The 25194-nt window shown below is 41.8% G+C and overlaps 6 protein-coding genes across 7 annotated transcripts; 2 read left to right on the top strand and 4 right to left on the bottom strand.

Moving 5' to 3' along the window:
• Window positions 1-1380: 1380 nt before the first annotated feature.
• Window positions 1381-1920, bottom strand: LOC127773223 (vegetative cell wall protein gp1-like). The gene has a single exon (XM_052299249.1). The coding sequence runs from the start codon at window positions 1918-1920 to the stop codon at window positions 1381-1383; it is 540 nt and encodes a 179-aa protein (XP_052155209.1).
• Window positions 1921-3151: 1231 nt separating this feature from the next.
• Window positions 3152-6168, top strand: LOC127773008 (probable auxin efflux carrier component 3b). 2 transcript variants are annotated; one of them, XM_052299018.1, is made up of 7 exons: window positions 3152-4415; window positions 4474-4777; window positions 4888-4973; window positions 5058-5215; window positions 5323-5399; window positions 5501-5656; window positions 5761-6168. In XM_052299018.1, exons 1-6 carry the CDS (start codon window positions 3335-3337, stop codon window positions 5568-5570), a joined length of 1776 nt encoding a protein of 591 aa, XP_052154978.1. In that variant the 5' UTR covers window positions 3152-3334; the 3' UTR covers window positions 5571-5656; window positions 5761-6168. The 2 variants fall into 2 exon arrangements, with proteins under 2 accessions (XP_052154978.1, XP_052154979.1); XM_052299019.1 differs by having other exon boundaries at window positions 5501-5679.
• A 744-nt stretch (window positions 6169-6912) lies between these two features.
• LOC127774301 (homeobox-leucine zipper protein HOX3-like) lies at window positions 6913-9830 on the bottom strand. Its single transcript, XM_052300530.1, has 4 exons — window positions 9746-9830; window positions 9527-9642; window positions 7760-7839; window positions 6913-7186 (listed from the first exon to the last, which is right to left on the bottom strand). Exons 1-4 carry the CDS (start codon window positions 9828-9830, stop codon window positions 6913-6915), a joined length of 555 nt encoding a protein of 184 aa, XP_052156490.1.
• A 4852-nt stretch (window positions 9831-14682) lies between these two features.
• LOC127774776 (mitogen-activated protein kinase 17) lies at window positions 14683-20132 on the bottom strand. Its single transcript, XM_052301068.1, has 11 exons — window positions 19888-20132; window positions 18570-18969; window positions 18359-18486; window positions 18210-18269; window positions 17888-18037; window positions 17361-17516; window positions 17117-17254; window positions 16955-17028; window positions 16632-16733; window positions 15293-15482; window positions 14683-15144 (listed from the first exon to the last, which is right to left on the bottom strand). Exons 1-11 carry the CDS (start codon window positions 19903-19905, stop codon window positions 15067-15069), a joined length of 1494 nt encoding a protein of 497 aa, XP_052157028.1. The 5' UTR covers window positions 19906-20132; the 3' UTR covers window positions 14683-15066.
• On the bottom strand, window positions 19915-20556 carry LOC127774300 (uncharacterized). Its single transcript, XM_052300529.1, has one exon. The coding sequence runs from the start codon at window positions 20554-20556 to the stop codon at window positions 19915-19917; it is 642 nt and encodes a 213-aa protein (XP_052156489.1).
• Window positions 20557-23437: 2881 nt separating this feature from the next.
• On the top strand, window positions 23438-24439 carry LOC127774704 (oleosin G-like). The gene has a single exon (XM_052300988.1). The coding sequence runs from the start codon at window positions 23500-23502 to the stop codon at window positions 24019-24021; it is 522 nt and encodes a 173-aa protein (XP_052156948.1). The 5' UTR covers window positions 23438-23499; the 3' UTR covers window positions 24022-24439.
• Window positions 24440-25194: the final 755 nt, after the last annotated feature.

Genomic DNA, 25194 nt, shown 5'->3' with positions numbered 1-25194 from the left:
CGGTGTACTAGTCGTAGATTGTATACTTTGGGATGAACCCCATCATTGTATTATCATCGCCAATCGCCTCCACTACGCTACTCCTAGATACGAACCTGTAAACTCGAGAGCGAATGAGGCGTTCATCATTAGGGCAGCATACAGCTTTCGCCCCCTTTTCACGGTCCTCGATAAAGAGCAGCCGTGCACAGCCGCTGCCTGGGCCGCGATGCGAGTGTCTGATGAGGAGGTCTCTCTCCGTCTCGTCCCGTTGCTCTCGCGGTCTCGCCTCGCTCGTCTACTCGTCCCGTTAAATTGCTTTGCGAGATTTCCTTTCGTGTGCGACCAACGCTCCGGTGTAATTTACTTGTAGTATTATACTACAACTAGAATTAATCTTGACCGTTTATTTTGAAGGGTAAATTAGTAATCTCCTAATACATATTAGGGGTAATTTTGGCAGGGACTGATTAGGGGTAATTTTGGCTTGATCGCATCAGGCACGACGCAGCCACCGCTTCTTAGGCCGATCTATTATCCCGTTTCCATATATTATCATGTTTTCACGAGATTTCTTTTTTTTTCAACGCGTTCCACTGCAGTTTTTTTTCCATCTATTAATCCTTTTTCGATCTATATATCATGTTTTGACGCGATTTCTTTTTCTCCGATCCATATGCCTTGTAGTTCCGCCGGTAGCCCAGAGCCCCTGACTGGCACTAATTAACGTCTCTCTCTGAGTCCTCAGTAAAATAATAGGGTGTCAGATTTATTGGCGGTGGTCTTTATTATTGATGATGGCTTCAGCTATGTTGCTGTTCATCGTGAACTGTCGATGCTGCTGGTGCCCCTTGACTTATCAATTGTTATGGTATAACTAAATTAAAGTATAATTTGCAATTTATGTGAAAAATCTTTAGTATGGAAAATTGTGTTTGTTTGATTCCCGCTCCATGTTATCTGTCTCTGCCCAGCCGGATGCCCCTTGACTTATAAAGTACAATTTTATCCCAATTACGAGCCAAACATCAAAGAAGGCATGAGCAAGCATGTAAAGCACGGTTGAAGTCAGATAAAATCATGACTTTTAAAATTGCACAATATAATTCAAGGTCCCAACTTATGTACAAAGATTACAACTTTATCCCAGATTTCAAGCCAACATCAAAGAACGCACAAAGGTAATATGGGACAGCACTCCTTTGGACCTTGCTTTGCACTCCTTGGACCTCGCTTTGCATCTGGTTTGCCTCTAATTTCTGATAATTGAGAACAAAACAAGGGCATAAAAGATCAGAAACAGAATTAATTCAGTTTTCTCATTCAACCACACCATTCAACACGGAATGGGGCAAAAACTGATCTGCATGAGAGTAAATGAAAGAACAGGACGTTACGTCGTTACCTCCTGTGTGATGGGATGAAAGAAGGCTGATCCGCAACCTCCTCACCGGCATCTAGTCGCGGATCTGCCGTCATTTTGCCCATCCACCGCCGCTCGGCCACGGCAGGGATGACCTGAGGCAGCGATGGCGGGGACGGAAGGACGAACGGCGCAGGAGACTGAGAGGACGAAGCTTGGGCGCTGGTGGATCGTGCAGGTCTTGCACGCGGAGTCGGCGCCGCCCTCGAGCTCCTTCCGATTGACGCCTCTGGGGACTGGGATCGGGGACGAGAGGAGGCAGCAGGGACGGGGAACGATGGGGACATGTGGGAACGAGGAGTTTGTCCAGACTCCAGAGGAGAAGCGAGCGGCAGCGGCTGCGATTGGGGGAGGAGGCCGACGTCGTCCAGACGAGAAGTGAAGCGGCAGAGGCAGTGGCGGTGGCGGCGGAAGCGAGGCGGCGGCGCGACGCCGGTTGATTGAGGGGAGGGCGAGCGGCCGGCAATGTAGAGGGGGGCAGGGTTAAAAGAAAAAGATGAAAGTACTATTTTACCCATGAGCGCTTATTTTTCTTTGGACAATAATGCCCCTCCACACTTCTACTACTATAAATTGAGGTGGAGTATAAAAAGATCTGAGCCTTTGGATATAACTAGATCTACGGATCAGATTGATTTCTACTGCAAGTAGAAAGTACGGAGCGGCACTCTTCGTGTGCGACACAACGGAGAGAAGCCGCGGCAGCCATGTGACGCCGCAAATCTGCGATGCCAAAGTGAGGGTCTTGCTTTGATAGGAGTAAGTAGAGCAAAGCGCAGTTGGTAGCGCGACCCAATTCATGTTTGAGTCTGAGGTGAGATTTGAGGCTCCTGGGCCGGAAGCTCTGAAAGAAGCGTTTTACTGCTCTTGGGCCGATAACTAGTTCAGCATTTGTATGGGCCGAGTTTGCGGGCTGCCTTCTCGCGGCCTCGTGGGATTTGGAGACTGCATACTAGGCCGGTGCTGCACTGCTGCCTGAAAAGAGCCTGCCAGCCTGCGAGGCCATCGGATCAGCTGCATCTGCACGGGCTGTACCAGCCACACTGACAATGCCTCGCATGCCATGAGTCCATCCAAAATTGCACGGCATTTCGAGGTGCACCCCGCCGGCCTGACGTGACAGCACACATAACGGCCACTAGACCATCTACAGACGACTGGACTGACACATCTACAGTGGTTTTTCTTCGGAAAAATTCATTGCAAAATGTGTACACTAGCCGTGTCTACTGCCAATCCCTCCGTCTTAGGCCTTGTTTAGTTTTAAAGTTTTTTTTTTAAACTTTTAACTTTCCATCACATCAAACCTTTTATACACACGTAACTTTTCTATCACATCGTACCAATTTCAACCAAACTTCTAAACTTAAGTGTAAACTAAACACAGCCTTAAAATAAATTTCATTTTCATCTATCCCGCACGTACTAATAAAAACCTATAATACATCTAATTTATCAAATTTCAATATAATTATTAATTTCTTCATCTACATACAATACAATTAATTATGTCATACTTTTATAAACTTCGATATAATAATTGCTAAAAACAAATTATTTAAAGAAAAAAAAGAATAAAAAAATAAACTTATTTCGAGATTACTAGATTTGGCTACGTAGCCATATCTGTGCCTCGAGTTTTTTTTTTTTTTTTGAAGCAGTGCCACGAGGTTCAGTTGCTCCGTGGAGCTCTCCACCAGAGCAAAATTTGTGTCACATACGGACATACCTCGAAGAGAACCAGTCAAAGCGCGCAGGAGGCCGGGAGCCCGGGACAGCGTACTTCTATATTCCATCGCGGCATCGCGCGCCGCAATACTCACTCTCTGCATGTAACAGCAACACACACTAATCGCACGCTGCTCCTCTCGATCGCATCGCAGGAAACCGATCGATCAGCTGCTCCCAGACCGGCGATCGGCCGCCGCCGCCATGATATCGTGGCACGAGCTGTACATGGTGCTGTCGGCGGTGGTGCCGCTGTACGTGGCGATGATGGTGGCGTACGGCTCCGTGCGGTGGTGGGGCGTCCTCACGCCGGAGCAGTGCTCCGGCATCAACCGCTTCGTCGCCGTCATCGCCGTCCCGCTCCTCTCCTTCCACTTCATCTCCTCCAGCGACCCCTACGCCATGAACCTCCGCTTCGTCGCCGCCGACACCCTGCAGAAGGTGCTCGTCCTCGCCGCGCTCGCCGCGTGGTCGCGCTTCCCCGCGCGCTTCGTCCCCCCGGCGTGGCCGCCGCTCGACTGCTCCATCACGCTCTTCTCCGTCTCCACCCTCCCCAACACGCTCGTCATAGGGATCCCGCTCCTCGTCTCCATGTACGGCCCTTACTCCGGCGACCTCATGGTCCAGATCGTCGTGCTCCAGTCCATCGTCTGGTACACGCTCCTGCTCTTCCTCTTCGAGTTCCGCGCCGCGCGGGTGCTCATCGCGGCGCAGTTCCCGGACACCGCGGCGTCCATCGCCGCCGTGCACGTCGACCCGGACGTGGTGTCGCTCGAGGGCAGCCAGGCGGAGGCGCACGCCGAGGTGGCGCCCGACGGGAGGCTGCGCATGGTCGTGTGCCGCTCGTCGGTGTCGAGGCGGTCCGCCGCCGCCGCCGCCACGCCGCGCGCGTCGAACCTGACCGGCGTGGAGATCTACTCGATCAGCTCGTCGCGGAACGCCACCCCGAGGGGCTCCACCTTCACCCTCGCCGACATCCCTGGCCACCAGCCGCCCAACAGCGCGCTGCGCGCGTCCAGCTTCGGCGCCGCGGACCTCTTCTCGCTGCACTCTTCGTCGAGGCAGCACACCCCGAGGCCGTCCAGCTTCGACGAGCACGCGGCGGCGCGGGCCAGAGCATCCGCGACCGTGGCTCCCACCAATGACCTCAAGGACACGCACATGATCGAGTGGAGCTCCGGCGCTTCCGCCGCGTCGGAGGTCACCGGTCTGCCGGTGTTCCGCAGCGGCCGGGAGACGCGCCGGCTTGTCCCCTCCGACGCGCCATCCATTGCCTCGTCGAGAGGTCAGTCTCCAACCTCCTCTTGATCAATCCAACAAACACCTTACATTATGTTCCTCAGTGATCCGACCGCCGCCGGGAGCGACGGGCGGGGAGCGCGCGGCGAGCTTCAACAAGGCCGTGGGCGGGCAGGACGAGCTAGCGAAGCTGGAGGCCGGCGCCAAGACGGAGCAGCAGACGACGGCGGTGACTACGACGACGAAGGGCGGCGGCGCAGAGGGCGCGGAGCGGGCGAGAGGGCAGCAGAACGCGCCGGGCGGCGTGATGCTGCGGCTCATCCTCACTACGGTTTGGCGCCGGCTGATTCGGAACCCCAACACGTACGCCAGCCTCATCGGCCTCACCTGGTCGCTCATCGCGTTCCGGTAAAGCAAGCTCACCTGGTCGATCAGTTCGCTGGAAATTGGATTCAGAATTTCTGATTGTTTGTCAGTTCAGCGTTGATGCTGTAATGGGCAATTTCGCATTGGTGCAGGTTCCACATCACGATGCCAATCATAGTAGCCAAATCAATCTCCATTCTCTCCGATGCAGGGTTAGGCATGGCCATGTTTAGCTTAGGTGAGTTCAGTTCCATCACCATCTGTTCTAGTACTGTATTTGGTTCAGAGAAGTGCAGATCTCTAAACTGAACCTTCCGTTCAGGATTGTTCATGGCCACGCAGCCGAAGATCATCGCCTGCGGCTACTCCGTCGCGGCGGCCAGCATGGGCGTCCGCTTCTTCTTCGGCCCCGCCATCATGGCCGCCGCGTCCGCCGCCGTCGGCATCCGAGGCACGCTCTTGCGTATCGCCATTGTTCAGGTGAGTCGATGTCTCGATGATCTCTGAAACTGCCTTGTATTTTTGGTTGGGTTTAAACGGTGAGCCAAATCAAGACGCTGATTACGAATGCACTGAATGTTTGTTAGGCCGCCCTGCCACAAGGAATTGTGCCATTTGTGTTCGCTAAGGAATACAACCTCCACGCTACCATCCTTTGCACTTTGTAAGTCAGCAGAGTTACCCTGAAAATTGCAAGTATTACATGACTGCAAACTGTTCAAGCCTTCAAGATTCTGAATGTATCAACATTTTCATCGCTTTCAGGGTCATATTTGGCATGCTAATAGCTCTCCCCATCACCTTGGTCTACTATATTATTCTTGGGCTACTATGAACTGATCAGGAACGGTAGTACAAAATCTTACACATGGCAGAGATCCGGATGGTGCAGAACCGTGGATGGACGACACATGTTCTAACGTATGTACCTACGCTTACGCTTGGTTAGTCTAAACAAATTGTAATTCACTTTTTTCTTAGATGACTGTAAATCATTTCTGATCATGTGTGAACTGTTCGTGCAGTTGCAGCTGCTAACTTAGCATTGCTCAATGGAACTCCTTGGCTGAGAGCGGTAGATTTGAAGAGCTTACCATCTGATTGTTGCCGACTGCTGGACCAATGGAATAACTTAAGCGAAAACAACAGCTGAATCAATGTTTTTTTTTTTGACTGAGCTGAATCAATGTTTTAGTTGTTCACTGCACATATCTCTTTTCCGTGTTCTTCTGATTCGATCCTTGCAGACCTTTTTTTTTTTGGCCATTTGTAGTCTCGACTCTCAACAGAGGATTTTTGTAACTAGGGGATTCTCCGCGCTTTGCTTCGGGAATTACTAAGTAATTTTCAATATTATTTTTTCGTTACAATTCAGCTAGGAGTAAAAAGAAAAAAAATAATCAAATCTTAGGGCTTATCAATATTTACCATGAAACAAATGACATTCGCACTTTAATGTAGAACATGTTGATAAGTATATATTAAATAATATAAAAATGATAAAGAGATTTGTAAAACTATTGGGGAAATGATGTGAGAGGTTATGATTGAATATGCTTTGCATGTTAATTTGTAGAATTAAATAGATTGCAGATGCTCTTTCAGGCTTGCATGAGGTTGAATATGTAATTATTGTTAGTGGGTGATGATGTGGCATGGTTGCATGTTAAGCTTTAGAGATTTTAGAGATAGTGGGTTATAACTTTATAGAAAGTATAGATACTCCAGCAGAGTATATAAAAGTTGACTCGTAGTACTGAACGTTCAGTTGTTCAGAGATTAACCAAAAATGTTTGTTCTTTTCCGAGGCAAGCAGAACCACAAAATCTGTCGGTCAAGAGAGAGATAAAACAAAAACATGACTGGCTAATGATTGTTCAAAGCAAAAACAATGACAGGCTAAACTGAAGCTGATCTAGCAATAGTCAGCCCTCATGATCAACGACGAAGAACGACAGGTTTCAAAAGAAATAAAGCACTAAATTCTTGGCCACGCCGGCCCGGTGAAAAAAAAAAGGTAAACAGTATCCAATTCCCATCGACGCTAATCTTCCCAAGCTCATTCTTCATCAATGTCCTACAAGATGGCTGTGACTTATCAGTTTTTTTTTATCAGTTGATCATGACAGCGACGAATCTTGTAGCATCCCTCTTGTGTTCTTGGCATGAGCACATGATCAGTGTGCATTTGGCGAGAACCAAGTCCCCCTGGAAGGGTTGTATCCGGACAAAGGCAAAGTGAAGATGCGAGCAGCCGCAGAAGTGCCGGCTTGCTGTCCAGTGGGAGCTGTGGCGACTCGCTCGCTGTGGAGTTGCAGCTGCAGCTGCAGCTGCAAGCTCGTTGACCTGAGCTGCTCAACCTGGAGCTGGAGGCGGTGGTTCTCCTCTTTCAGTTTGTTGAAGCATTCCTTCAGATAGGCGCACTCCATCTCCGTGGATTTCTGCTTCGACCTGAGCAGGTAGTAGCAACATCACACTTACTGTAGGTTTGTGAAGATTAATCTGAAAGGTATTGCTAGTAATAGCATAACAGTCACTGGGGCGGATGATGAACTCTGAACTTGTTCTACACTGCTAACTGATCTGTACTGCTGTTTGTGAAAACTAGTAAGGGCTTTCTTACTGGAATCATTGGGTTCACATCCTCTACAATAATGGTATAGACACCGACATGTGGGGTAATAGAAAGGTGAGACCCACATAATAATGACTGTAAAGGTAGTAACATTATGGTAGAGGATCCAAGGATTACACGGCGTAGAGTTGTGCAATGGTTCAAACATCGAGTTTTTAAAATAAAAGGTTCAGAGTTCAGAATGGAAGTCTAGACCATTGCACGGCTCAATCTAGATTTATCACGTTAAAGAAAAACAAAGAGATTTATCTCTCTTTTTGTTAAAGGTGATATAAGCTTAACCTTCAGAACAAGAGAAAACCAGAACTAGAATTACGCATATATGTAAGAAAGAATGAGTATGACTGAACATTCTAATTAGTGAGAGCATTGAAAAAACTTCTAATTACCTTAACCTGCGGTTGCGGAACCAAGCATCCACCTGACTTATCCGAAGATTCAGTCGATCTGCCAACTCCTCCTTTTCTTTCTGAAAATGTTCCATTAATTTCCTAGAGCGTAAGTGACTGGTCTCCATTGACAATGAACAATCGAGCTACTAATTATTTGAAAAAAAAAACGGTCAAGGCAAGTACGAACTGCTCGACCTGTGTTTAATTCAGTACAAGCAAGCATCATGAACTCTAGTATAGCATTGTAGCAACACAAAGACAAGCACCAGTTGTATCCTTGTATTGCAAAATAAGAAGTTAACTAAATCTGTCTATACTTGTTTTAATTGGAGACTTTGAGAGAGCTTTGATCTTAACTAGAAAAAAAATGGTGATTGGGTGGGGTGGATTGAATTATCATGGCAGTCAATCAAACTTATGGAAAAGCACGCTATAATTAAGACTCCAAAGCGAACACAACTCGATATTAATTAACTGTGAACTTTTAAAATTATTAAATCATGAAAAAGCTATAACTCTCAAAAACTGAGTAGAATCATGTATAAGTTATAATCGAGGCTCCCAAACCATGTACGATTCAATATTGCTTAATTCTAATTTCTTATTAGATTACTGAAAAGATATAATTGGGGCTATAAATTGATAAACATCTTCCTTATCAATTTCTAATTTCATAATTCTAATCATAAAAATGATATATAGAGACTCAAAACAAAGTATAAGTTGATATAAGTTATTTATAAAGTCTTGAATTATTTTAAATCGTGAAAAATCTACAATTGAAATCTCTTAACATATGCAGTTTGATGCTTATCAATTCTGAATCTCTGTTAAACTAGCTAAATACCCATGCTTTGCTATAGGTAAAAGGAAAAAAAATACCATATTATTTTCTAAAATAAATAAAAGCATATTTTTCATGAAATATGTTATTCAAATTCTCATATAGATAGGACTTATGTTATTCACATTTTCGTGTAGAGAAGACTTATGTTATTCACATTTTCATATAGAGAAGACTCATCTTGATTTAATTTTATATATGGCTATCCGATTAGTTGTTATCTAATATTAGAAAGTTCATAGCTTAATATCTAAAAGTTACAATGGTTATATATGGCTATCCATTGGAGTCCTTTTATACGAGTAAAGATTAATACAATACTGAATAGAAACTTAAAATTCTCAACTTAAGAAAATGGAAAATAACATAAGATTTCTTATTTAGGATGGACCTTATATATCATATTGCAACTAATTTCTTTTGAACTATAAATAAAAAATACTTAGAACTTTGAAAACAAAATTATATATATTAACAAAATTCAAATAACCAATATTTGGTGTATTATTATTTTTTAATATTTATAATATTCACAATAATAACCTCTGCTTTACATATATTGGTGACTAGTGTGTAGTAATGTGTGATCTATCAAAACAAATATTCGATGAAAAATTCAAGCACATGCATATGGTTGTACAAAATACTAGTGATAAAGTTTAACTTGCTTGATCTAATGGTTTCTAAATCCATTCTTCACATATAGATCTAATTCCTAATCTACTATATTTCAAATATTAATGAACTAATAACTCGAAAGGCTGTGGTGATTTTAAATATTGAAAAAAGAAACATGCTTACGGAATCAACTGTGTGATTTACACGATAAAATTCATCAAGTTGCTTGGATTGCACCCTAGAAAGCCGCCTATGGTTGGAGCTATTGTGCCTAACACCGCCTCTCTCTCCCCTTTCTGCACCTCCATGCTGCCACCTTGCTGCGGTAGCTCTTCTCTTGCATACGGGCGGTCCAAGTCCAAGTGGATGCCCAGTTCTCTTGTGTTATTGTTGTTGCACCCACTACCACTACCGCCATCTGCATATACACATGCAAAAATTCACCCATACAACAATTTTGGTGACATGGCGATAAAATGAAATTAATGTTTTGCGCGTGTTTGGTTGCATTATGAACTTACCAGAGAAGGGGTTGAGGGCATGACCAGGAACAGCAACGGAGAGCTTCAAGCTGGAAGGGCACTTCAGGATTCCCATAGGCTCCATCAATCGATTGCAAGGAACGTGGGGATTTGGTGGAAACGGATGAGTCCAAAGAGGAGCTAAGGAAGACGGCTAGGCGCATTGGTGAAGGAGAAGGTGGCTGGAGGGGTTGGTTTTATGGGAGGGTGCTGAGAGTTATACGTGGATGCACTTTATTTCTAGGTAAGAAATTATCCGTTGACGTTATGGTTCACTATTTTCATTCTTCAATTAATTCTCCTAAACTTGGGAGGTGATAGATATATCTTGTTTGGCTTGGATTAATATTATTTACTCATTTTATAATGAAGTTTTTAAGTAAAACAATCAGTGCCTAAAGGTGAACAACATACAAGTATGTCTATGTGAATGCAATTATTCTCTGGTGAAATAAAAGTGTGAAAATTTTTAAGTGGAGCTGTAATCATTGACTTATTAATATTGTTTTGAATTTTATAAATATTTAATTGCCAATTTTTGGCAATGACAAAAAAAATAGTCATGTGTTTGATTTGTAGAAAATAAATGGTATTGCAAAGCAAGTGAATGTCTAGCCAACTTTTGGTAGCAAAGCAAATGAAAATGTCTAGCCAACTTTGGTAAAAAAAAAAAAAAGGTAAGCAAATGTCTAGCCAACTTTTTGGTACAAAAAATTGGCAATGGCCAATTCTTGCCATTGCCAAAAAAAGAAGAAGAAGAAGTGTGACCAAAAATGATTTGCATCTTCTCCCTTTGTCCCAAAAGGAGTAGAAAAACAATGCAATTGCAGCATTTTTTTTACATTCCCTCTAGTTCTATAATTCTTAACGTTTTAGACAATAATACGGTATCTAAAATATATCTTTGACTATATTTTTATTATAATATATATAATAAATAAATACATTTTCACTTTTATTATAGTTATTTGTAAGACATATATATATATATATATATATATATATATATATATATATATATATATATAAAGTTATTGTTAGTCAAAGTTATAAAATTTAACCTCAACCTTGTTTAAAACATCAAATTATGGAACCGGAGGGGAGTAAAATAGTAGTGTAGGAAAAATGACTTGGATGTCCCTCGTAAAATAATGGGTGATTGGGCCATTGGGGTAAGGTGGAGAGAAATTTGATAAGAGTAGTTAGAGGAAAAGTAGTACTATATAATTTGAATTTTTCCCACAAAATTTGAATGATAGAGTTGCATTTTTTTTACGGACAGAGTATATATATATATATATATATATATATATATATATATATATATATATATATATATATATATATATATATATATATATATATTAATCTAGAGAGAAATTTCATTTGTTCCCATGGAATAAAAGTAAGATGGCTTTTAAGAAATCAATAGAGATTATTTAACTTATACACACATGGATCTATATATCATAAACTTAATTTGCTTAAAAAGATCCTTCAATGAGATGATGTAGTGATTAATTTGATGCATCTGAGCATATCTATATTTTCGTTCCTATCCTTTTTTAGGGGTAGCTATAATGGCTATGCATATCTTTTCAATTCTATCCATTTTTTATGGGTAGCTATATTGGCTATGCTTCTTTTTTGGATGCATTAATTTTGCTCAACCTATTCATAAAACTAAAATAAAGTTTCAAGACGCGCCTAGAATTTTTTTTCTATGGGCGTGGTGTGTCTAGAAGTTGCCTACTTGCCTTCAAATGAAATGGGGGAAAAACGCCTAGACATGATACCAATCAACGAGTAACTCGTGGTACCTATTCAGTGTAAAATCCCATTGAGAGAGAGAGAGAGAGAGGGGGGGGGGGGGGGGGAGAAGGGAGGGAACCGTAAAGCCCATTTAAGCGGCTTCCCTCCTGCCATGACACAAGTGGGCCTTTGGCCTTATGGCCTTCTCCATCATGGGTCGTTTGGAGTTGGCTCGCACAAGGATCCCAACCGCAAGCAGGGCCTGAACCTAATCAAGGACAGTGCACAAAAAACTTAAGGTCAATAGGCCGCACCAACCTATTCCACGTGTTAGTATTCACATCCACTTCCTTTGATAGATTGTGACGGATTCGACTAGCTAGTCACCACTTATCGAGCAAATCCCTGCGACGGTGCATGCATACTGTCACCAGACACGTGCGTCCCATGACATCTCCGCCTCCTCTCGTATTGACTGCAAAATTTTACATATCATAGATAGAAACAACACTTCAAGATTCCCATAGGCTCCATCAACCGATTGCAAGGAAAACAAAGTCCTGGTGGAAAGGGATGGGTCGGAAGAAGAGCTAAGGTGAAGGAGAAGGTGGCTGAAGTGGTTGGCTTTATGGGAGGGTGCTGAGAGTTATACATGGATGCACTTTATTTCCCGTGGGGGAGGGGGGGAATGACACGTTAGTGAAATGGTTCAATATTTTCTTTCTTCAATAAATTCTCCTAAATCTGGGAGGTGATAGATATCGTTTGGTTGGTTTGGATTAATATTATTTACTCGTTTTATAATGACAATTTTAAGTTGAACAATCAATGCCTAAAGGTGAACCACATGCAAGTATGTTTATGTGAATGCCATTATTCTTCAGTGAAATAAAAGTGTGGGTTATTTTTTAGTAGAATGGTAGTAATTACTGACTTATTAATATGCAATTTGTTTGGTTAGTAGCCAAACCTAGCCAAGCCAAAATTTTGGAAATGCAAAAAAAATATAGTCATGTGTGATTTGTAGCAAAGAATTTGGCCATGCAAAGCAAGTGAATATCTAGCCAACTTTTTGGTAGCAAAGCAAGTAAATGTCTAGCCAACTTTTGTAAAAAAATGGCAAGTGAATGTCTAGCCAATTTTTGGTTAAAAAAATTCAATGGTCAATTATTGCCATTTCCAACAAATTGGAAAGGCGGAATGGTTATGAAACAAACATGCCCTAATTGTGCCTAGAAATAGAGGATAAAACGAACAAACTCTTAAACGGCTTTCCCGGGCCACGCGTGGAAAACCCAAAGGTTAATGGACCGCACCAAACCTATGTCACACTTTCACGCTGTGATAGATCGCGATTAGCGACCTGCCGCTAGGGGTGGAAAAAAAGCTCAGGCTCGTGAGCTCAGCTCGGGCTTGGCTCGAGCTTGGTTGGCTCGGCTCGGCTCGTAAGCCAAACGAGCCAAGCCCAAGCCTCCTTTTCAGCTCGTTGCTGAAATGAGCCAAACCGAGCTAGCTCGCGAGCCGCTTATTTTGGCTCGCAAGCCTAAGCCATTATGTGTTTATATCGATTATTTCATTTTATATGGCGTTATTATTTGTCAACTTCAAATTTACCATTAAGATTTTGAAGACTTGAATATATAAAGTTATTTTAATTTTACATGTTAATAATTTGTTCTTGTTTTTTAATAATTATAAAATATATATGAAGAGGTATTTCAACAGGAAGGCTTGCAAGCCAGCTCGAGCTGGCTCGAGCCAGGAAACGAGCCGAGCCGAGCTCAAGTTTTAGCTTGTTTTCCTAACCAAGCCGAGCCAAGCCAAGCCAAGTTTGTTGCAAGCCACTGCAAGCCGAGCCGAGCTAGGCTTGGCTCGGCTCGTTTCCACCCCTACCTGCCACTGAGCCAATCCTTGCGACGACACGCATCCCGTGACATCTCCTCCGCCGCCGACCCACGAGTCACTCGCCAACGAGACTTTTGTGGTTGGCGATTTGCCGTCATCTCAAACTCCAAATCTCCAATGTGGTGGGACAACTTAGCAAACATAACATAGGATAGGCTGTGTTTAGTGGGTACACCTAATGGGTGGGTGATCGCTCCCTCCTCTCCCCCCTTCCTCCTCCCCTTTTTCTCTTCCTACTACACCATAAATATTTAAATTTAAATTCAGAATTGAAACGAGTATGTAAACTTTTGACTTATAAACTTTGGGTCAATAAACTAATATTTGAATTCAAATTCAAATTTGAATCGGGTAGGTAAACTTTTGACTTATAAACTTTGGGTCTACAAACTTTAGGTGTATAAACTTTAGATGTATAGAAATACTATATATAAAAAATATTTGAATTCAAATTTAAATTTGAATCGGATATAATTCAAATTCAAATTTGAATTGGGTATGTAAACTTTTGACTTATAAACTTTGGGTCTATAAACTTTAGGTGTATAAACTTTAGATGTATCTAAATACTATATATAAAAAATATTTGAATTCAAATTCAAATTTGAATCGTATATATTTCAAATTCAAATTTGAATCGGGTATATAAACTTTTGATTTATAAACTTTGGGTCTATAAATTTTAGGTGTATAAACTTTAAACGTATAGAAATACTATATATAAAAAAAATATTTGAATTCAAATTTAAATTTAAATCGGATATATAAACTTTTGATTTATAAACTTTGGGTCTCTAAACTTTAGATGTGTAAACTTGAGGTGTACAAACTTTAAGTGCATAAATTTACTAAAATAGGAAAGTAATGCGGTGCCAAAAAAGGAAACTAGGTGGAGGGAGGGAATTGAATCTGATTGCCCCTAGCACTCGATCGCTAGGTAGCATTCCCGGTGTTTAGTTCGTGTGCTAATTTTTTTTTTTTGAAGTATACGGACACACATTTGAAGTATTAAACGTAGACTAATAACAAAACAAATTACAGATTCCGCATGTAAACTGCAAGACAAATTTATTAAGCCTAATTAATCCATCATTAGCAAATATTTACCGTATCATCACATTGTCAAATCATGGCGTAATTAGGCTCAAAAGGTTCGTCTCGCGATTTACATGCAAACTGTGCAATTGATTTTTTTTTCCTTCCACATTTACTGCTCTATGCATGTGTCCAAACATTTGATGTGACGGAAAAGTTGAAAGTTTGAAGAAAAAATTTTGAATCTAAACACGGCCATACATGTAAAAACTGGGATGTATTATCTCTTTGTATTGACTGCAAAATTTTAGAATATATCATAGAAACAGTGTATGATTCTGTCATCAAAAGAAAGGAAATTTTACACGATCGGTGATTGTCCCATCGAGGAAAAGACGAGGAACTAACCAGTCAGTTAGACAGTTGTTTGCTGTCAAAACACAAAACTGAAGGGGGAAAAATTTACAGTACAACAGAGGTTACCAAAACAACTTGTGGTATTATTAGTTGTAGACTCTTTATTATGGTTAAGACCGTCCTGATCTGGGATTCTCGTCTTCTGGGGAAGGGCATCTATACACATGCTGTTGTACTAACTCCGATCGATTCTGTGACCTTGACGGGAATCATCAGGTTTTCAGTTGAGCAACCTTTTCTGAGACCTCATCAGCTGTTTCGTCCATGCTCTCTGTAAGGGAATCCTCCTGCTGAGAAATAGACTATCTTATGTCAAAATTTTATTTTAAATCTTACGTAAATAAAAAATTAGATAGACTAGAACATATATTGTTTCCTTCCTCGACAAACAGGAACCGTCCTGACATGTGTGGTGCAGGAATGAGATACTACACTTACATCTCTGTCTTGCTTTGGTTTTTCACCAATACACTTGGAAGCGCTTATGCTTTCACTCTTCAACAAGCTCCGAGCACTCATGAGCGGTTTGCTAATGCCGTCTGTCACTGATGCATGGCATGGCTTCTCGCCTACATTCAGCTTTGCGTGGTACTCGTCATCTCCATGCTTGTTACCAATTGCTCTTTCCCTGAAAAAAGACGCAGAAAAATGTTAATTCCAAGGGCACAGAAGAGTGATTTTCAACTTATAGGTCTTCCTTCTGATTACTCCTGAGATGCGCATCACTATTTTGTACTCTTGGAATTAACATTTTCTAGTTCCTGTTTGCCTTCTTCCCATCATTTTTCCTTTTCAAGGCATGTAAATGTAACATATTAACTATCCTGGCTTAATAAAAAGATACACAAATCCTATATGTATTCCTGAAAAAAGAACTCCTGAGATGCACAGAAAACATTGAACTCAATACCATGCCATCTAGTCATATGCTACATGCCTAATTAATCAATGCCCCTGCCTTGTTGGAATAAAAAACTTCCTTAAGAAGACGTTGGTAAAAGACAAACAATTCAGCTCAGAAGTCTCCAGTCGGAAAGGCTGATTCGCGATCGATCGCCAGGGCCAACTGGTAGCGATCAGTTCCCCCCTCCCTCCACCTGGTTTCCTTTTTTGGCATCGCATTACTTTCCTATTTTAGTAAATTTATGCACATAAAGTTTATACACCTCAAGTTTACACATCTAAAGTTTAGAGACCAAAAGTTTATAAGTCAAAAGTTTATATATCCGATTCAAATTTGAATTTGAATTCAAATATTTTTTATATATAGTATTTCTATACATCTAAAGTTTATAGACCTAAAGTTTATAGATCTAAAGTTTATAGACCTAAAGTTTATAAGTCAAAAGTTTATATACCCGTTTCAAATTTGAATTGAATTATATCTGATTTAAATTTGAATTTGAATTCAAATATTTTCTATATATAGTATTTCTATACATCTAAAGTTTATACACCTAAAGTTTATAGATCCAAAGTTTATAAGTCAAAAGTTTATATACCTGATTCAAATTTGAATTTGAATTCAAATTTTTTTATATATAATATTTCTTTACATAAATTTTTCTAACTTTTGTTTTTTAAAAACAATTTTGTGGTGTACTGTAGTAGGGAAGAGAAAAAAGGGAGGAGGAAGGGGGAGAAGAGGGACGTATAGGGGAGGGGGGTGCGGGTGATCGCTCCCAGCGATCACCCGCGCATTAGCAGTCCCCGTCTCCAGTTGCTTTCTGGCTCACTACATATACAAAGACATATTTCAGGGGTGATTGTATATTACCTTGGTAAGGAAGCATTCTGCCGAAGCTGTGGACTGGATTTTTCACCCTTTGAAACTCCTTCCTCCAAATGAGCGAATTGACGCTTGAAGCGATCCACCCCACTGTCAAGATCCAACATATATAAACAGACATCAGAATTACCACTTGAATATGTCCTTGACCTAACGCGTAGCAATTTTTTTTGTGTGATTATTTAGCATAAGTCACTAATTTAATACAGCATATTGATTTATGTTTGTGGGATGCAACAATACAGAACAGTGAATTAGTTACCATAAAATATGCCAACAGGTGATCAACTTCGTAAAAGAAATACAGTTACCTAGGATACATGAAACTCATCTGGTCTCCCCCGCGTAAATATTCTTGCAGCATATGGGGATGATACTCTAAAATCTAAAGAGATTTAACAAGTATATTAGTACAGTAAAGAGTCAAGTGGCAGCTCTGTCGTAATATTCACAAAAGAATTCATCAGTGGCACCTCTCGGTAAATTAATTCCCGGACATCATCTTTGGCCAATTTCCTCTTCTCGAACTCAAACTCAAGCTTTGAGATAGGCTGTGCTATTGGTTCGCGTTCAGAGTTTGCTAGCCCATTAAAGTAGGGGTCTGTCAGGGCCTTGAATAATAATTCCATATCTCAGTATTCAGGATAGCAATGTATCCAACATTTCAAAGCTGGAATGTCTTTACAATCAACATAAGTTGGCTGTGAACACTCCTACCTCTTCTGCACTTGGACGATCTTTGGGATCAAAAGCAAGAAGGCGTTCAAGCAAATGGAGAGCCATAGGATCCACACCTGGAAATTTTTTAGTAAAAGGAACCCGAGGCTTTTTCCTCATGTTGCTCAGGTATCGTCGAGCTTTCTCATTCCGTATCTGCAACCCATTCAATAAATGAATGTAAAGCACATCAATATGCATTATTTCTACAATTTACACCTCGTTTTTTTACAACAAATACATGGAAGAAAATAGAGTCTGTCCTTGTGCACTATGAATGCAATATGAAGTCGCTCAGGAAAATATACCACTCAAAACAGTACATTAATAACTATATGAACTATATGATTCACTGTTAGTGATTTTGGAGGAAATTTGTACAGAAATATGAAACAGAGGCTGATGCCAAGCTTAAATATTAAATATAGTTGCGAAGAATTCTGCATAAAGAAGTGAACACACAGACTAGTGAGGAGTCAATACATTGCACTTGAGTGAAGGCACAAGCTTGCAAGGATTGAATATACCTTAGCAAGGGATTCTGCTGAAGGAGTGCCAAGTAGATCAGTCATGAGATCCAATTGATGCACAACATTTTTCCCTGGAAAGAGTGGCTTTCCTGTAAGCAGCTCTGCAAATATACATCCTACACTCCAAATATCAATTGCAGGGGTGTACTGCAAAAGCCAATGACAAAATATCAATCAAGATATCACCTAATGCGACAATGTCTAAGAGAACATTCTCAAAACACTGTTGCTACATTGATCCAAACATATCATAGTAATATAACAATGTTGGAAGAAAAAATAATATAGCCATCACCATGTTAAATGGAAATTCCCTTACCTTTGAAAAAAAGGAGCCACACAACTCTGGGGCACGATACCATCTAGTTGCCACATAATCCTAGAACGAAGCATGGAAAATTCATTAGATGCCAAGATATGGCTGTTCATTGTTAAGAAATATCTTCTCAACATTAATAAATGCCTAACCGTCCAGAATATGGCTGATGGGGCATCGTTAAATGACACTCGGGCAAGGCCGAAATCGCAAACCTTCAGCTTGCAATCAGCATTGGCTAGAATATTCTTGGGCTTAAGATCCCGATGGAAAACACTTGCTGCAAAGAGAAACCAGAAAGTGAGCGTGTCAACCACATAAGCAAAAGAAATTACCGATTTCCTACTATATGGAATCTACTACCTGCATGAATGTACTTCATTCCCCGGAGCAGCTGATACAAGAAAAACTGGTGATGCTCTGGTGTGAGATCATCATTTGCTTTTATTACCTGATGGAGATCTGACTCCATTAGCTCAAAGATTACATAAATGTCCCTGAATTCCCTCCTTGAAGGAGGAAGCATTATGTGCTTGATCTCAACTATGTCTGGGTGACGCAGCAACCGGAGCAACTTAATCTCCCTAAGGATGCGGGTGGCATCAGAGACATGATCGAAAACATCATTGATCTTCTTGATCGCCACTCGCTCGCCGGTCTGGGTGTCGACAGCGGCAGCCACAACACCATAACTCCCTTTGCCAATGACTTCACTGACTTTATACCGGTTTGCTTCACCATATTCAGTGAAGAAGTCAGGTTCCTGGAATGGAAGAAGGTAAAGTTCACTATAGTAACAGTACTGAATGCTAGGTGGTATGAACGGGTTGATGACATATTTCTTGGGAACGAAACCTTGTGCCTTGAAAACACCCGGGTACAAACAATGTGATGTGCAACAGATAAGAAAAGGAACTTCAAGGGCATTAGGACTACTGTAAAATGTACTAAAGACATGCAGATTTAGATTGCATTAGATATGTAAATTAGATAGTGACCGAGCATCAATAAATTTTGCAATCTGATTCTTCCAAGCACAGTGACAAACCTTATCTGTACGCCCTTCCCCCCCCCCCCCCCCCCCCCCCTTTTTTTTTCTGAAAGAACGAAATAAATCTGTACATTGTGAAAAGTCAAAATAGAAGCAGCTGTTACTGAATTTTGGTTTTTCCCAAACGAGACAGAAACAAGAAAAGCAGTAGGCCCCATTTTCCAATATGAACTACTGCCCGCAGAATTATGCCTTTAGTTTCCGTAAAGCTCTACCTTTATCTGGAATAAAGGGTTCCTGAATTGGCATACTTGGTTATCTTGGATTCATACTTAGTTATCCTGAATTGACATACTCGGTTATCTTGGATTCCTGAATTGACAGCACTCATGTAAGTACTATATCAGCATCACATCAGCAATGATTCCGCGCGTTGGCTTATGTAAGCATGTGAATGAACATGCCATGGATTGCAAACATATCGTTCAAATGAGAGATGGAACCAGATCCACACTAACCGGCAACAACGCAATCTCATGAAACAGAGATCGCAACTCCATGTAGAGCATTTACCATTCATTCATGCAGTAAACAGTTACTACTAGTAAATAACAGTTCAGAGGAATCCAAGAAACCACAAGTATCCAAGAAAAGCATTCAGGGGAGAAGAGAAGAGAAGGCCATCCCCACCTTCTTGCTCGGATCCATGCGTCGCGGCTACGTGCGCACCGGCAGGTGCGTGCCCGCGTCCTCCGACACCAACGCAATGTACTCCTCGGGGTCGGACTCGGGGCCCTCGTGGACCTCCTCCCACCCGTCGCCCTCCGCGTCCTCTCGCCGCGGGTCGTGGAGATCCTTGACGGTGTCGTCACCGGTGGTGGTCAGATGGAAGGAAGAGGAGGAGACACGGCGGGAGCGGTGGTGACGGAGCCAGCGTAGGATGGAGCGGGCGCGGCCGCCCATAAACCGGCCCTCGTGCGGTGGTGGTCGAGCATCGGGGACGCCGCGCGCGCCGCGCGCGCGGGGGGGCGGGATGCCTGTGCAGCCTGGGGACGCCCGCTCGCCGCGGGAGCGTGTCTCGCGGCCTCCACGGGGCAGGGCAGCAGCGGCAGCGAGCGAGGCGCGCGGGGAGAAGGAGATCGTACTACTAGACCACCGTGGCGCGGCGTGGCGTGGCGTGGCGTGGCGTGGCGCGGCGCGCGCGGGGGGGAAATGCTCTGGCGGTTTGGCTTCGCGGCGCCGGTGCGGTTTGTGATGGGGGTGGTGGTGGTGGTGCGGGGGTGGGAAGAGCACGGGAATTAACTGGCGAGCACGTCGCCGCCGTTTCTTGCTGTGTGTGTATGGCACGCCAACTAACATGTGCCCGGTAGCATGGGAAACCGTTGTTTTTCTTCTTTTTTTTTCCCTTTCCGTCTGTTTTCAAACCCTCCTGCGTGGAGTAGTGTAGTAGCGTTGCATGATGATGCGTATAGCGATTATTCTTTAAACAGCAAGAATAATACTCCTTAAGTCTTAATATGATGTTATTGTTTTTTTATAATTTATTTTAATTTAGTATAAATATGTAAATGAATTAAAATTATACTTTTTTATGATAAAACAAGTCACAATAAAATAAATAATTTTTTTCGAGGAAACAATAATAAATAACTAGCATGGTGGCCCGCGCAGATTTCGCGGCTAGCATCATTATATTTTCTCTCATATAATAGCATATATGTTTTCTCATTATATTATTCAAATATATTACAATAACAACATAATTTTAAATTTTGCAATAACTTTACAAAACTACTAATGTGTAATATTCATATTATATTTTATATACATGTTAGTTATTAATTATTTTTAATATTAAATTTTAGTTATTTGTAAATTATATATATTCCTATATGGACTCTAGACTCGTCTTTTAATATTTCTTTTTTTTAATTCCGAATTTCCTGCAAATTGTATTTCTATATAGACTATATGCTCTTCTTCCAATATTATTTATTTTTATTTCTGAATTTTCATATTATATTTTATATACGTGTTAGTTATTAATTATTTTTAATATCAAATTTTAGTTATTTGTCAATTATATATATTCCTATATGGACTCTAGACTTGTCTTTTAATATATTTTTTAATTTCGAATTTTCTGTAAATTGTATTTCTATATAGACTCTATGCTCTTCTTCCAATATTATTTATTTTTATTTCTGAATTTTTATTATTTCTAATTGTATTTCTATGTGGACTTTAAACTCATCTTTCAATCTTTAATTTTTAATTTCGAATTTCAGTTACTTCTAAATTGTATTCCTATATTTGTAATCCTATATTGACCTTAAACTCTTCTTCCCATGTTTTTCTTAATTTTGAATTTTTGTTATTTGTAAATTGTATTTTTATACGGACTCTAAACTCTACTTTTAATTTTATTATGTTTATTCCAAATTTTAGTTACTTTTAAATTCCTATATGAACTCTATACTCTACTTCTAATATTCCTTATTTTTAATTCCGAATTTCTATTTTTTTCTTAATTGTATTTCTATATGGACTCTATACTCTACTTCTAATATTTCTTATTTTTATTTCCGAATATCTATTATTTCCTAATTGTATTTCTCTATTCCTTATTTTTATTTCCGAATTTCAGTTATTTCCTAATTGTATTTCTATATGGACTCTATCCTCTACTTCTAATATTCCTTATTTTTAATTCCGAATTCCAGTTATGTCATAATTTTATTTCTATATGGACTCTAGTCTCCTCTTCTAATATTACTTATTTTTTAATTCCGAATTTCAGTTATTTCCTAATTGTATTTCTATATGGACTCTATCCTCTACTTCTAATATTCCTTTTTTTTAATTCCGAATTTCAGTTATTTTCTAATTGTATTTCTATATGGACTATAGTCTCCTCTTTTAGTATCCCTTATTTTTTAATTCGAAATTTCACTTATTTCCTAATTGTATTTTTATATGGACTCTAGTCTCCTCTTCTAATATTCCTTATTTTTTAATTTCGAATTTCAACTATTTCTAAATTGTATTTCTATATGACTCTACCTTTTCTTTTTCTCCAATTAATGTGAGAATTTCTAGGCCATGAGAGCGAACGTGGAGGCTTCTTTTTCTATTTCTTTAATAATATAATAGATATTTATATTTTTTTTAAAGAAATAAAATAAATGGTTAAACGTTATGCGAAAACTCAACGACATATTATATTTTGGGATGAAAAGATGACATACTATCATTAGTCATGACATTAGTACCTGATTGTTGCAGTCTGATAGCTTATTTATCATTAATCATGGCAAGTCCGGTTTTTCTCTACTACCTGATGTTCATGACAAGTACCTGTTGGCTGTTGCAATCATTGTAGTTGTGCCAAATGGGATAATATATTAGCAGTTTGCTAATGACAGAGTAGTGACGTTGTTTTCATACATAGAGAAATCCCTAGGGAACATGGCACCCTGCCGGCTCCCTTCGCAACTTGGTGACACCGACCGCACAAGTTTCAGCTGTCACCATCTCTTGGGCCGCATGTTGGTGGAGAAAGGCAGCCCAGCCGTCTTCTAGTTGAAACTAAAAGGCCCACCACAACTCATCCCGCACGGTTTCGCTGATGAATCGTTGCGGGTTGCCGCTTTGGACACCGCCTAGGCGCCTACTCCACGCGCCGTCGGATTCCTGCCCGGAACTAGCTCGATCTCACTCGTTGTCGCTGGTGACTTGTGCCGGCTTGGCTAAGATCAAGTTTAGTAGAGCCTACTCCTATCTTAAAATCATCTATAATTAATTTAATAGCTAATACATATAATAGTTATCTATAAATATACACTATACTATTGATATATAATTTCTCATGTTATATACATAATACGTTTTATGTTTTATATATGTATGTATATAAGTTGATTTATAGTATACTATTGTATAACCTGCTCTGCTCGATCTCATCTCGGTGATCCCATACTTGGCACGTACACGTGCCCTCTTGATGACATAAACAAAGAGCAGACAGCTTGTGTGCGCTTGTCTAGGTAGAAAAAAAGGGATCCGATCGATCCGAAGAGCATGGTGAAAAGCACGCTATTACCAGTACCACCACTGTTCGTTTCGTTTGTTGGGTTTCGGTCATCGCCCCACACATGTCGCGCATGCATGGTTGTCGCCGAGACACGTGCCGGCGCGCGCACCTCCCTCTCCGCACCTTAACTCCTTCGCTCTCCGCCCACTTCCCCATCACGCGCGAGCGCTGCCATCCTCTCCTCCTAGCTAGGTCGATCGACGTCGAGAATGGCAGATCGGCAGCAGCAGCACGCGCACGGCGAGGGCCGGACGGCGGCGCAGCGCCTCGGGTACGCGCCCGCGGCGTCGGCGGACTCGCCGTCGACGACGCTGCTCCGGCGGGTGCAGACGCACGCGCCGAACTCCACCCAGGTGGTCGGCTTCCTCACGCTGGCCGTCTCCGGCGCCGTCCTCCTGCTCCTGACCGGGCTCACGCTCACCGGCGCCGTCGTGGCGCTCATCTTCCTGGGGCCGATCGCGCTGCTCACCAGCCCCATCTGGGTGCCCGTCGCCGTCGCGCTCTTCGTGCTCGCCGCGGCCGCGCTCTCCGCCTGCGCCTTCGTCGTCGTCGCCGTCGCCGCCGGCACGTGGATGTACCGCTACTTCACGGGGAGGCACCCCGTCGGCGCCGACCGGGTGGACTACGCGCGCAGCCGGATCGCCGACACGGCTAGCCACGTCAAGGACTACGCGCGCGAGTACGGCGGCTACCTGCATAGCCGGGCCAAGGATGCCGCGCCCGGCGCGTAAGCCGCCCGCGCGCGCCACATGTGTGTCGGTGTGTGGCATGCAGCTTAGATGTGATCGTTCTTCTTCGGTGTGTTTGTGTTGTCGATTTCCTCACTTCTTCTGTAGGCTACTTTAATTTGGTATTTTGATCTTCTTCTTCTTCTCTGGATCGTACGTCACTCGGGTTGTATTTAGTTTGGATCATAAGACGTCGCACCGGGCTGAATTGATCTTCGTCATTTGGCCTGATTCGATCTCGCAATGGTCGATCGCAATTCCTCCCAGCTCGAGGTTACGCTCAATGACGACTCTTTGCGTGTGAGATGTGACCTAGCTAGAGAAGTCCAAAATTTTATCGTTTTCGCAAAGCAAAAGATGTGAAGAAGCAAACGGCACAGCATTAAACAAGCAAGAAGTTAACCAAACAATCTGAATTGGAAGCGGTTTTGATATGTTTTTTCAGTTGGGACTGGAGGCGAGCGGCGCCACAAACCAAATTCTGCCTCACCAAATGAGCTGAGATCAGCGTGCAACGGCGCAACCAGTTCCGTGCAACAGTCGAAGATGCATTCAGAGATCAGTGCGCCCACCAGTTCCAGTCGAGCAGAGGGCATCCGCCATGCCGGCAACAACACCGAACCATCGCATCACGAACCGCCGTGAAGACCGAAGAAGAAACAGGGAGACAGGGTAGAGATAGGAGAGGAGGGGATGACACGTGGGGCCTATTCTTGTAAAACTTTTGTGATGACTAGGCTGCCGCGAGGATACCAAGTACTCCGTAAATGAAAACCGCCATCTAAACAATGAGGTAGTTTTGAACGATTTTAACAGGGGAACGGCTAATGGGCGATCGATCTGAACGATCGATCCCCATCCCCTGTACACTCCTCTCCCCGCTTCCTCCCTCCCCTTCTTCTTCCTACTACACCATAAATTTTTTAAAAAATTAAAAAATAAAGTTGGAAAAATCTATGTATAGAAATATTATATATAAAAAAAATTTTGAATTCAAATTCAAATTTGAAACGGGTATGTAAACTTTTGACTTATAAACTTTGGGTCTATAAACTTTAAGTGTGTAAACTTGAGATGTATAGAAATACTATATATAAAAAATATTTGAATTCAAATTTGAATCGGGTACATAAATTTTTGATTTATAAACTTTGAGTCTATAAACTTTAGATGTAT

The sequence above is a fragment of the Oryza glaberrima genome, chromosome 5 (genome assembly GCF_000147395.1).
Source record: "Oryza glaberrima chromosome 5, OglaRS2, whole genome shotgun sequence".
NCBI lineage: Eukaryota > Viridiplantae > Streptophyta > Magnoliopsida > Poales > Poaceae > Oryza > Oryza glaberrima.
This window is presented reverse-complemented; position numbering and strand designations above follow the sequence as displayed.